General features: G+C 43.1%; 1 protein-coding gene across 1 annotated transcript; it reads right to left on the bottom strand.

The window, feature by feature from the left end:
• Positions 1–311: 311 nt before the first annotated feature.
• On the bottom strand, positions 312–10,543 carry PPP1R3D (protein phosphatase 1 regulatory subunit 3D). The gene has a single exon (XM_053247013.1). It carries the CDS (start codon positions 10,536–10,538, stop codon positions 9,558–9,560), a length of 981 nt encoding a protein of 326 aa, XP_053102988.1. The 5' UTR covers positions 10,539–10,543; the 3' UTR covers positions 312–9,557.
• Between the last annotated feature and the right edge of the window lie 716 nt (positions 10,544–11,259).

The raw sequence follows: 11,259 nt of genomic DNA, 5'->3' as shown, positions 1-11,259 counted from the left end.
ACTAAACATTCATTCCCAGAATTGCAGGACCTACAGCCAACAGCAACGCTGTCTTATCTGGATTACATTTCCGCTTGTTCTTCCCCGTCCCTCAAATATTCCAAAGTGCTATACAGATTCTTATTCTTGTTTACTCTAAACAGCAACACTCTGAATGAATCAAGTTAGCTCTATTTTGCAGAGGGCACTTAACTACTCAATCATTTTGCATAATGTGTGTGCCCCATGTTAAGGCATTCTGGGAATACAATTCTGATCTGTGAAAAAGCAATGAATAAGTGCACCAAGTAAACACAGTCCAAAAATTACAGTTAACACTGAAAAATGAATTTAATTACAGGAAAATTACAAGCATGTTCTGTAAAACTGGCAAAGCATCACACATGATCTGTGCTAGGCATGAAACAATATTAGATAAAAAGAAAATTGGGGGAAAAGTTTGATTTAGTGCATTTAAATGTAAACCTGATTAATTTTACTATTTTACAGTATTACAGATATGAACAATCCTCACATTTTCTTCAAAACACCATCTTGTCTAAACATCTCATAAACTAAATTTCAAACACTCTTACATAATTAGGTAATTCACACAATCAAAAATTGTGATCCACGATAAGATAAGAGGAAAACCTGGGTAGAAGTGGTTGTGTGGAAGCAAGGTAGGAGGAAAACCTTCCCAGGGTAGGGAAGATAATACTTTGCTTCCACACAATCACTCCTATCCAGGTTTTCCTCCTTTCTTGCTTTCACACAATCACTTATATTCAGGTTTTCTTCTTACTTTGCTTCCATAAACCGAAAACTGGCAGCACACACAGCTCCCAAACTGTTAGAACACAGTTTTTGATTGTGTGAATAACCTCAATGTGTGCTAAGACATACACAGCAGCTGCATATACATTTTAAACACAGGGGCTGACATCCACACTAGCACTCTGCTGGTCAACAGTGCTGATATCCACACTAACGCTGCACTGTTGTGTGGGGGATAAGGGGCAATTTTTGCTATCTCCCCTTCCCTCTGAAGCCCACTGTGCCTCCTGAAAATGTGCCCCTGAGGGTTGCATAACCCTCAGGGACATATTTCCATGAGGCACAGTGGGTTTCAGAGGGAAGAGGAAATTCTCACAACTCGTTCCTTCCCCCTAGAACCAGCACAGTGCTAGTCTGAATGTGAAGCATTGCTGCACTATGCCATGCTAGTCTGGACATCAGCCAGCATCCTTTTTAAAGTGCTTTTAAATATGATCATCGCTGAACTGCAAATCTTAACATGGGTAGGGAAGATAATGCAAGTCTGCAGTTATTGATTATCCTGAGAATGGTACTCATATAATGACAACATTGTCTTCACACTGTGGAAGTAAATCCTACAAAGCCAATGCATGCAGAATTTGAATTTGATATCTCAGCTCTTCAGACAAGGAGAAGCCAGCTGGAGGCGGTGGGCAGAGACATTTTCACAGAGCAAAAAGAAGCACAAAAGTTGCACTCTGGCATCCACACACAGTGAGGAGGGAGACTGTTCCTAATGTGTGAACATCACAGCACCACCTCAACACAAACTCTTCTGTATATCAAGTGAAAAAATTACTTGCCAGAGCTGTTCACATAATCTGTAATGTTATAGGGATGACTTAATAAGAGTGATTTACAGATTTTACCTCTTCAACAGCACTAGTTATGGAAACTGATATTGCGTATTGGACGGCTTAATTATGGGGCTTTGCATGAGAACATTCCTTTCACCATAGATCTAAGCCAGACATCTCCTGTCACTCTCCGCGGTAGCCACTGCAATGTGCACGACATAACCTTTAAACAGAACCTTGGCTTAGCAGATTCTGGCAGTGTTAATGTCGTTTGAAGCCTCCACTAAGACCACTTTGACATATGCCACCATTTGGCAGAAGTTCAGCCTCTAACAGAGACAACCAGCAGGGCATCTGCTACAACAGGGACCCTTTGCCCTTATTTTAGATGCCAGTCTCTCAGAGATTTATTTCCAGTGCTTTTCCTTGACACATATTTGCTGCCTTCTAAAAAGGGGTGGGAGGAATAAGTTCAACATCTATCAACATAGTAAAATTAATATGAAAATGAAAATGGCCTACCCTTAAGAAGATTTTTGTGTGTGCAAATCCCTCTTATTTTCCCAGCAAGGTTCTAGATTGTGGGCTATGTTCATCTCTGCAATTTTATATCAAATTAAATATACCTATTTGCACTTTGACAGTAACCTTCTTGTAAACTACTGAGCAAATATAACATTTACATGTGTAAGTCTAAGCAGTTTTAATTAATCTAATGTGGGGGTAGGGATGGTGCCCCCCACCCATATTCCCTTGCAAGAGAACACCTAACCACCACAGGAATCATGTCAATCATTAATCCTTTCTGCCCAGGTGAGCAAAAGTAATTATTCTTTAACAAAGAAATCACACTGCTGTTTTACAGTCAAATGGAAAAGAATACTGTTTGCACAGTTAGAAATATTAACTTATCCTCACATTTCTACTCTGTTAGGTGACTTCTTCCTCATTTGCATAGCAAGAATTTCTTCCGAATGTTTCTTCTCGGGGTTTACCATTTCCTGGACACCCTTGAAAATTAATGGTCTAAAACAGGCCTGCTTAACTTAGGCCCCCCAGCTGTTTTTGGACTACAACTCCCATAATCCCCAACCATAGTAGCCAATAGCCAGGGATTATGGAATTGTAGGCCAACATCTGCAGGAGGGCCAAAGTTGAGCAGCCCTGGTCTAAAATCTATGGTAAATACCAGATACCACCATATGGGGATACATTTAGACAAAATGGCCAGTATCCTTACAGTGCACTTACAGAAGGATGTTGCATTTGCACAAGGGTATTGTGCAGATGAGTTCTGCTACAGTGGCAGCTTGCATTGGGATGTTGTGCTAACACAACAGATGTCACACAAAGATGTTGCATAAAGAAAGGAAAGTCTGTTCAAGACTAGTCCTAATTCCAGCACAGAGCTCCACAACCTCAGCCTTCCAGCTATTGCTGGTCTACAATTCTGATCATCCCCAGCCAGAGTAGCCAATAGTCAAAGATGATGGAAGTTGTAGTCCAACAGCAAGAGGGCCAAAGTTGTGCACCCATCTTTGCTCAAGACTGTTTGAGTTCATCAGTGTACAACATTTGTTGCACAGCAGCACTGCTCAAGACTTTTCCTTATCATCATTGCTCAGGATTCTTCCACATCCTTGTTGCTCAAGCCCGTTTGCAATAGCTATTGCATGGCAAAGGTCACACAAAACTGTATATGTCCCGGAGAAGGTCTTCCACCAGCGGTTGCTCAACATCAGGAAGCACAACAATTTCGTTCAGCTCTGCAACCTTCTTGTACAAGTACAACTTGTTTTGTTGTGCAAGCACATAGGGCTGACAAAGCAAAAATGGTGGTGATGATGGTAAACAGGAATTGCCTCATGGTGGTTTAAGCTGTATAGTGCAAAATATGAATGTAAGAAGTAGTTAAAATGTAATGAACTCTTCTTCACTATATGCATATAGTGAATATATATTGTATATATACAATATATTTTCTGTACCACAAATGATTGTACTTAGCTGGCACCAGGCAAAATCATCAACCCACACCCCAATTAGTTTTGACTTATATGTCTGCTACAAAATCATGAAATATGACAATGATGAGTATTTATATGCCGCTTTTCAACAAAAGTTTCCAAAGCGGTTTACATAGATATAAATAAATAAAATGGCTCCCTGTCCCCAAGGGACTCACAATTTAAAAAATACTGAAGAGTTACGCTATCCATCACTACACCTCCAAGTACTAAGTGTGGGAATTATCAACAAAGGATAACTGTCATTTTCACGACCTGCTAAGCTTCAGCTTCCAGAGGGAGCTGGCTGGACACAATTGGAAACAAAAATTTGGACTAGAATGCAAGGTAATCCATGTGTTCAGATTCACAGCACTAATCCAGTTTAAGGATTTGGGGACATGTTGCACTTGTCTTTCCCGATGCTTTTTAAAGCAGAAAGCAGAGGAAGGTCTGCAAAATGACTCCAAAGCACAGAATGGTGTCGAAGACTATGACCGTACAGACACAAGGATGCAGTCAGACAAGTAGCAATCACAGCATGGTGAACAGCATCCAGGCCAGATAGAAAGGAGGGCAAGTCACCCAGGGAAAATGCACTTGGAGAGACAGCTCTGAAGAACAGAAATGATTGGGAAGAAGCCTGCAGTTCAACTTCATCAGCTGTAGCAACAGCCATGAAGCACATTTCCAGAAACCTTTCCGTGGTTTAGGGACAACGACTCATGCATTTTCATAAGGTCAATATATGAAAGCAAATTTACTGAAATCTGGAATGTCACAAGAGTACAATTCCATAAGCATCTTTAAAAGTATCCCTGTGTTTTTCTTCACCCATCACATTTCTTTTTTCTAACTTCACAAGTCCATTAAAATTCCGCTACTACAGAAATAGTTTTTAAAAAATATGACTCTTGCACCTGGAAACGTGACAGTGCATTTAGCATTTATCTAAGAAAATCATCTGTGGCATGTGCGTGGGCCTTGCTTTTCTATGTTACAGGAACTTAAAATGCCTGTTGAGTTCAAGAAGTGTTAATCAGAACATTTTATATGCAATACAAAAGTGAAACAATATAGATATTATTCAAGCTTTTTTCCCTTCTTCTTTCTGCATGTTTGATTTTGTTTAAGTCTACAAATAACATTTAAGCAGAAGCTTCAACCACAGACGTTGCCAAAGGAAACTGGCAAGTAAGGCAGCATGAATGGCAGTGGTTAAGGAGACAGAGTGAAGGGGAATGGTATCCAGCTGCAAATTCAAAAATGCAGGCCACAAACTTTTCAAAGGACTCTGTTCCTACCCATGAATATTTTTTGTATTTCACTTTATATTTAGCCTTTCACATTCCATAGACTCCGGAAGTGGTAGGGTGATTGGTGATTTGAATGATTCTCCCTGAATACTGGCTACAGTTCATAGCCTTTCTCTTTTAAAAAGTTCAGTTGTGTATCTCTCTCTCTCTCTCTCTCTCTCTCTCTCTCTAAGGCGTACCCGTTGCTAATCCCATGCGTGGCAGCTCTCGTGAGATTTCGTGAGCGAGGTGAGGGGGAGAAGAAGGCGAGCAGCCAGTGAGAGGAAGCAGAGGCCAGGCCAGCCAGGCAAGGAGAGGAAGCAACAGCCAGGCCAGCGGGCTGGCTGATGGGCAGGGAGAGAAAGCAACGCCCAGACTGGCCATCAGGGGAGAACGAACCAGGGCTGAAGGGATGGGGGAAAGACATGGAGAACTAGGGGTGTAGATGCTCTGCGCCAGGTCAGCTAGTATGAAAGAAAAGGTCTGAAAATTTTAAAAGAGTAGTACTTTGTTTTCAGTCCTCAACCTCTTCTTCACATGATTGTAGCATGTAATAAGCGTAAACTTTTTTTAACCAATTCAAATTTCCCCTCACAGAGGAGAATAGGGAACTTCTGCATCCGCAGACTTTCTGATGGTTGCAGCACCCCAAACCATCAATGCCATGTGCTTGCTCTGACATGTAGCCAGAAATATTTGTCTCACAAAGGTGTCTCAATCCATTTCAATCCATAGTAAGGGCTGGACACATGGATCCATAACTTTGCAAATACGAATGGGGACATACACACATGCAAGAGCCTTGCATATATACTGCACTGCTCATAGAGCATATGCATTTAGGTCTCACAACAATATAACCAGGGGTCATCCTATGAAACTGGTTGCCAAGAAATTTAGGACTGACAAAAGGAAGTACGTTTTCACAAAATGCATAATTAACGTAGGGAATTCTCTGCCACAAGATATGGTGACAGGCAACAGCCTGGACAGCTTTAAGAAGGGCTTAGATATGTTCATGAAGGCAAGTCTATCAATGGCTACTAGTTTGAGGGCTATAGGCCACCTCCAGCCTAAGAGGCAAGATGCCTCTATATACCAGTTGTAGGGGAGCAACTGCAGGAGAAAGGGCATGCCCTCAGCTCTTGCCTGTGGGCTTCCCAAAGCCATCTGGTGGGCCATGGTGTGAAACAGTATGCTGGACTTCATCGGCCTTGAGCATGATCCAGCAGGCCTGTTCTTATGGTCTTAACAGAAAGTTGCCTTTCAACAACCCTATTCAGTGAAATGCACATACGATCTGTGTGCAGCATTCACATGTACAGATATGGATGCAGTACTGTTATTCACATGCTACACTCAATAAACATATAGTAGTACACTTCCTTTCTCTACACTGCATTTCAGGGGCTCTACCCAGGATCATCATGGAATTTTCTGCCATGGGATGTGGTGATGGCCACTAGCTTGGACAGCCTTTAAAAGGGGCTTAGAAAAATCCATAGATGTCACAGATCTATCAGTGGCTACTAGTCTGATGACTATAGTCCACTTCCAGTCTCAGAGGTGCCTCTAAATACTGGATGCCTCTAAATACCGGTTTCAAAGAGCACCAGCAGGAGAGAGGGCATGCCCTCATCTCTTGCCTGTGGACTTCTCAGGGGCATCTGATGGGCCACTGTGGTAAACAAGATGCTGGACTAGAGAGACCTTGGGCCTGATCCAGAGGGGTTTCCTTTTAAAGTGAATGCATGTACAGTCATTCATACGAAAACATGTACATGTGTACCAACATCGCTATGCATGCACAACATAATGTCTGAACAGGACTGCTGAGTTGGTAGTCCTCCAGTGGCTGTTGCTGGCGTCTATCTTATGTTTCTTTTTTAGATTGTGAGCCCTTTGGGGACATGGAGCCCTTTTATTTATTTATTGTTTATAGCTATGTAAACCGCTTTGGGAACTTTTGCTGGAAAATGGTATATAAATATTTGTCATAATCATATTCGTATCTGTTTGCTTCACCAATTATGCACCATTTTGGGGGTTAGTTTTTTTTTTTTTACTAAATAAAAATCCCTATTCAGGACAAAAAGCAGACTAAACCTTGCGAAAGCAGAAAAACTGGTGCAACTGCAATTATAACAATTGCTTAATAGTACAACGGCCATAAATATATTTAAATCACATTGAGTATTTGGGTTGTATTTCTATTCATTTCAACAGAAATGCACCCTCAATATTCAACATGATTTAAATGTTGTTCATGGAGACTCATTTGATTAATGTTTCCTGCCTGCTTACCATTGAACTGATAAGCGAGAAATACAAATAATGTTGGCATCATAACCCACAAGGGAAACAAATTTTCCATGACCCTATGTTCCGTCTATGCTGCTCAGGCACTTCAAAAGGATCTCCGATATCTGAATAGGCCTCTTGAGAAAACTTCCCACTCAGAAGCCCTCTTTAGCAGATGTACAGCTGACATGAGTTTCTACTCTGGGTCTCTGGGATCCCTTCCAGCCTCTATGAGGCACAGGGTGTGCATGGCTGGAATGCACCATGGAGTAGCTGCCCTCAAGTTTCTCAAGGCCTTGTGCAATGCCAAAATATAGAAAACTTGAAACTAAGGCTGCAATCCTGTGCACGCTTACTCAGGAGTATGGCCCACTGAACTCAGTGGGGTTTACTTCCTAATAAAGATGCACAAGATCCTTACCCTCATCTTCTACACACCACATCGGAATGAAATAATAAGGAATCACGTTCCATACTGCAAGTGGGAGAAAAGTAGATTCTGACATTAAACCATCTACTTCCCCTGAATTTCATCACATTGATACTAGGTAATCAAGCTTGGCCTGTTAATACTAGAGATAATGTCAGATCTTTGACATGTAAGATTTTTCAGGGCTGAGGGACTTTGAAACCACATTGAAACCACATCTTCAGCTGCAGTTTTTTGGAAATGCATCAAGGCAGCTTCTAGACTTACGGTGCATATAAGTGCTTATCTGCATACATCATTATGATTAACACATCTCTAAAACCACACTACCAAAAAGCAGCTGCTTTTAGTGGTGTATTAGTAGAAGTGCCTTGCTAACAGCACATGCAGATGCTTCAATACATGATAGGGCCAGAAATCACCTACACACACCCTATAACTAAAACATGGTGCATGAGCATGTGAAGCAACTGCAATTTTACTACAAGCTATATGTTCCAATACCTATATTGAAATTTATATAGACAAGAAAATAGTTGTCAGCACTTTCTCAAACGAAGGGACTGAACATCAACAAGACAGCTTCACACCCTCAAAGTATACAACAATTCAACCTCTTAACCTCTCCTCATTATAGCAGTCTGGAATTTGAATGCAAGGTTTCAGGCAGTCTAAGCACAGCTCATATCTTAGATCAAACATCCCTGTCCCATACCTGCCAAAATGTCCCTATTTTCCCCATACCTGAATGGGAAAATAGGGGCATTTTGGCAGGTATGCTGCCCTGTAGTTGGCTGTTCATTAATAAGGGTGGTCACCTCCCATATTTTGGATAAGCATCTCCAAGAATGCACTTATCATTTAAACATACAGCATTACTTCCCCTTAGAAATATTAGCTTTTGTAAAATCTGATGGCCCTTCCCATAACTTTACAGCAGTCTAGTTAAATTCCCTCAGTTTAACTAGATTAATTTTACAGCGATTGCTACATTTGTAGCACTCTAGTTAATTTACTCCAGTGCTGTATTAGAAACAGTGACTGGTGCAGCAGTTTGAGAGATCCTTAAATGGAATATGTTACCCCCAAGTGCAAAACTGTTTTTGTTCTTTAACAAAAGAAAGAAAGAGTACTGGGGGGAAAGAAGCAGTTCTGCATGTTACTTCTACACACACACCACATCTACTTTAAACTGGAAAGGATAAGAACTTTCCATCAAAAGCAAACTGCACAATTTCTCCACCTGTAGTAACAGCCACTCCTCTCATAATTGTATCAGTAGCACAGGCCTTGAAAGCCTAATTTATAGGGACACTGTCAGTGAGTTTTAAACAGACTTTTTTGTGTTTTATAAAATGCAGTGTAAACATTTATTTACATTTATAATATTTATAATATTGATTAACATCTCTTTTTGCACCCCAGGCTCTGCAGTATTTGATGGGTGCATAAATTCTGTGCAACTTTTTTTTTTTGCTATTAAGTAGTAAAAGTAATCTGCCCTGTGTTCCATTTTTGAAAGTACATTAAAAAACCCAAAGTGCAAAAGTGCATTGACTGAAGTTCAAAACTACACTGACAGAATGAAAAAATAAGCTGCAAATTTTAAAATACCCTCCCTTTTTTTTAACATATTCTTGTCTCCTGAAGAGTTAATCAAAATAGTAAAAGAAATTGGCTTGCTTCTCCTGCTGTCCTTCCTGCAGTGATTTACACAATAGAAATACTGAATTTGGGTGCAAATCAATGCAGGTTGTGGGCCTCCAGCTCTTCTCTCAATAACTTTTTGTGCAGATCCCTTGGTATTCTTTTTTCCGAAGGATCTTTGGCACTCTAGGGCTTTCTTTGGTGCCTCAGGAAGGCAAGAACGGCCAAAGGAAGATGGGACAGGTTAGCAAAAGCCTATCAACTCTTTGCATGCTTGTTTTGCTTAGATGAAGTGAATCCAGCTCTCCTCACATTCTCTGGGCATCTTAAGCGGATGGCTCCTGCACGTAAGGCCATAGTTCTTGCCTTGATTGTTATCCCAATACTCCTGCCCGCTGACTCGGTAGCATACTGCAAACTCAACCACCGAACTAAGCTGGAGGAGGAAAGGAGGCACAGGAAGGAAGAAAGTGAAGACATCTACTTGGCCCTGCCCATCCTTGCCAGGAGCACTGCTATGCCACTGAGCACCAACTTCGTGCTGGCCTCTCCAGTGGTTGAAGGTGTAGCGCACCACCACCTGCTTCTCAAAGGCAACGTTGATGACCTTGACGGAGCCATTCAGACCCAGGTCCGAGCTGGTCACTCGCTCCAGGCAGACCTGCTGCCGCTGCAGGCGACTGAAGAAGTCCTCGCAGTCGATGGGCTGCTGGAAGTCAGGCACCAGGCACTGCATGGTGAACTCCAGGTCCAGCCTGCTGCAACAAAGATCAGAATTGATGGACAGCCTCGAGAGGACATGCAAAGGGATGGACGGATCTTCCCCCGCTTGGAAAACCTTCACTTCAGCCAGCTCCAAGCCTAAAGCATCCGCAAACCTGACTCGGTTCCTGCGGGTGCTGCACCCAGGAACACGGCACGGAGTTGTGACAGTCCTCCTCCTCTCCGGAGAGCTGGGCAAGGATCTAGCCCTGCGGCGCATGATGGGCCTCAGGTGTGGGTCACAGCTAGTCACTGTGATGCCTGGACGTGGCTGCATCCTCTCATTAATCGAGAGATTCAGGAGACTGGCGCTGCTACTGCTGTGCACCGGTTTGCGCTGGCTCCGCTCCGCTCTCCGGGCCTCTTCATCCCGCAGCATGTTCTGATAGAGATGGGAGAGGTAGCTGGGACTCCTCCGGGGAGCCCTCGACACCATTTCCTCTTGAGGCCTAGCAGCTTGAGCAGAGAATGCTGCTCCTGATGACATCTTCCATTGAGACATGAAGGCTCAGGCTTGGTGGAAAGGAAGGCACTAATCGGCAACAGAGGGCCAAGTGGTTGTTTCCACAGCAGAAGCAGAGAAATTCAGGCTTTGGATAAATATGGCACTCAGGAAAAAGATAATCTCTCCACTGGGACTAGCATTCACAGGCACCAGTCATACACTGTAGGATCCAGGGCAATGATGCTGTTGCACAGAGGCTGTCTCAAGGCTGTCACAGAGGCTGCAGGGGGATTCAAGGCTGTCACCTGGGATACTGGAGGCCTGGGTGCTGTCGCACAAGCTGGTCACCGACTGGAGGCTGTCACGCTGGACACTGGATGTCTCAAGGCTGTCGCCAAGGCTGAAGACGGAGCGGAGGTTGCTGCTGCGATAGATGCTGATGGATTCGAGGCTGTCACAAGGATTGAGGCTATCCTGGAGGAGGCTGAAGGATGCAACACCCTCGCACTGCCCAGACAGAGATTCCAGGCTGTCGCTCTGGATACTGGATGAATCCACAACACTGCCCGGGCTGGATGATGCTCTGAGGCTGTTGGCTTGGGCAGAGAGTGAATCGAGACTGTTGCTGGACAAGCTAGATGGAGTCTGAAGGCCTCCTCGTTGGAGCCTGGGTGCCTGGAGGCTGTCAGGTGGAATGGTGCTGATGGTGGAGGAAGATGGAGGCTGGAGGCTGTAGCACTGTCTAGAGGGAGAGTCCAGGTTTGGAGACTCTGGACTC

This window comes from Hemicordylus capensis, chromosome 4, assembly GCF_027244095.1.
Source record: "Hemicordylus capensis ecotype Gifberg chromosome 4, rHemCap1.1.pri, whole genome shotgun sequence".
Taxonomy (NCBI): domain Eukaryota; kingdom Metazoa; phylum Chordata; class Lepidosauria; order Squamata; family Cordylidae; genus Hemicordylus; species Hemicordylus capensis.
Note: the sequence above shows the minus strand (reverse complement) of the source record. Positions and strands in the feature narration are given on the sequence as shown.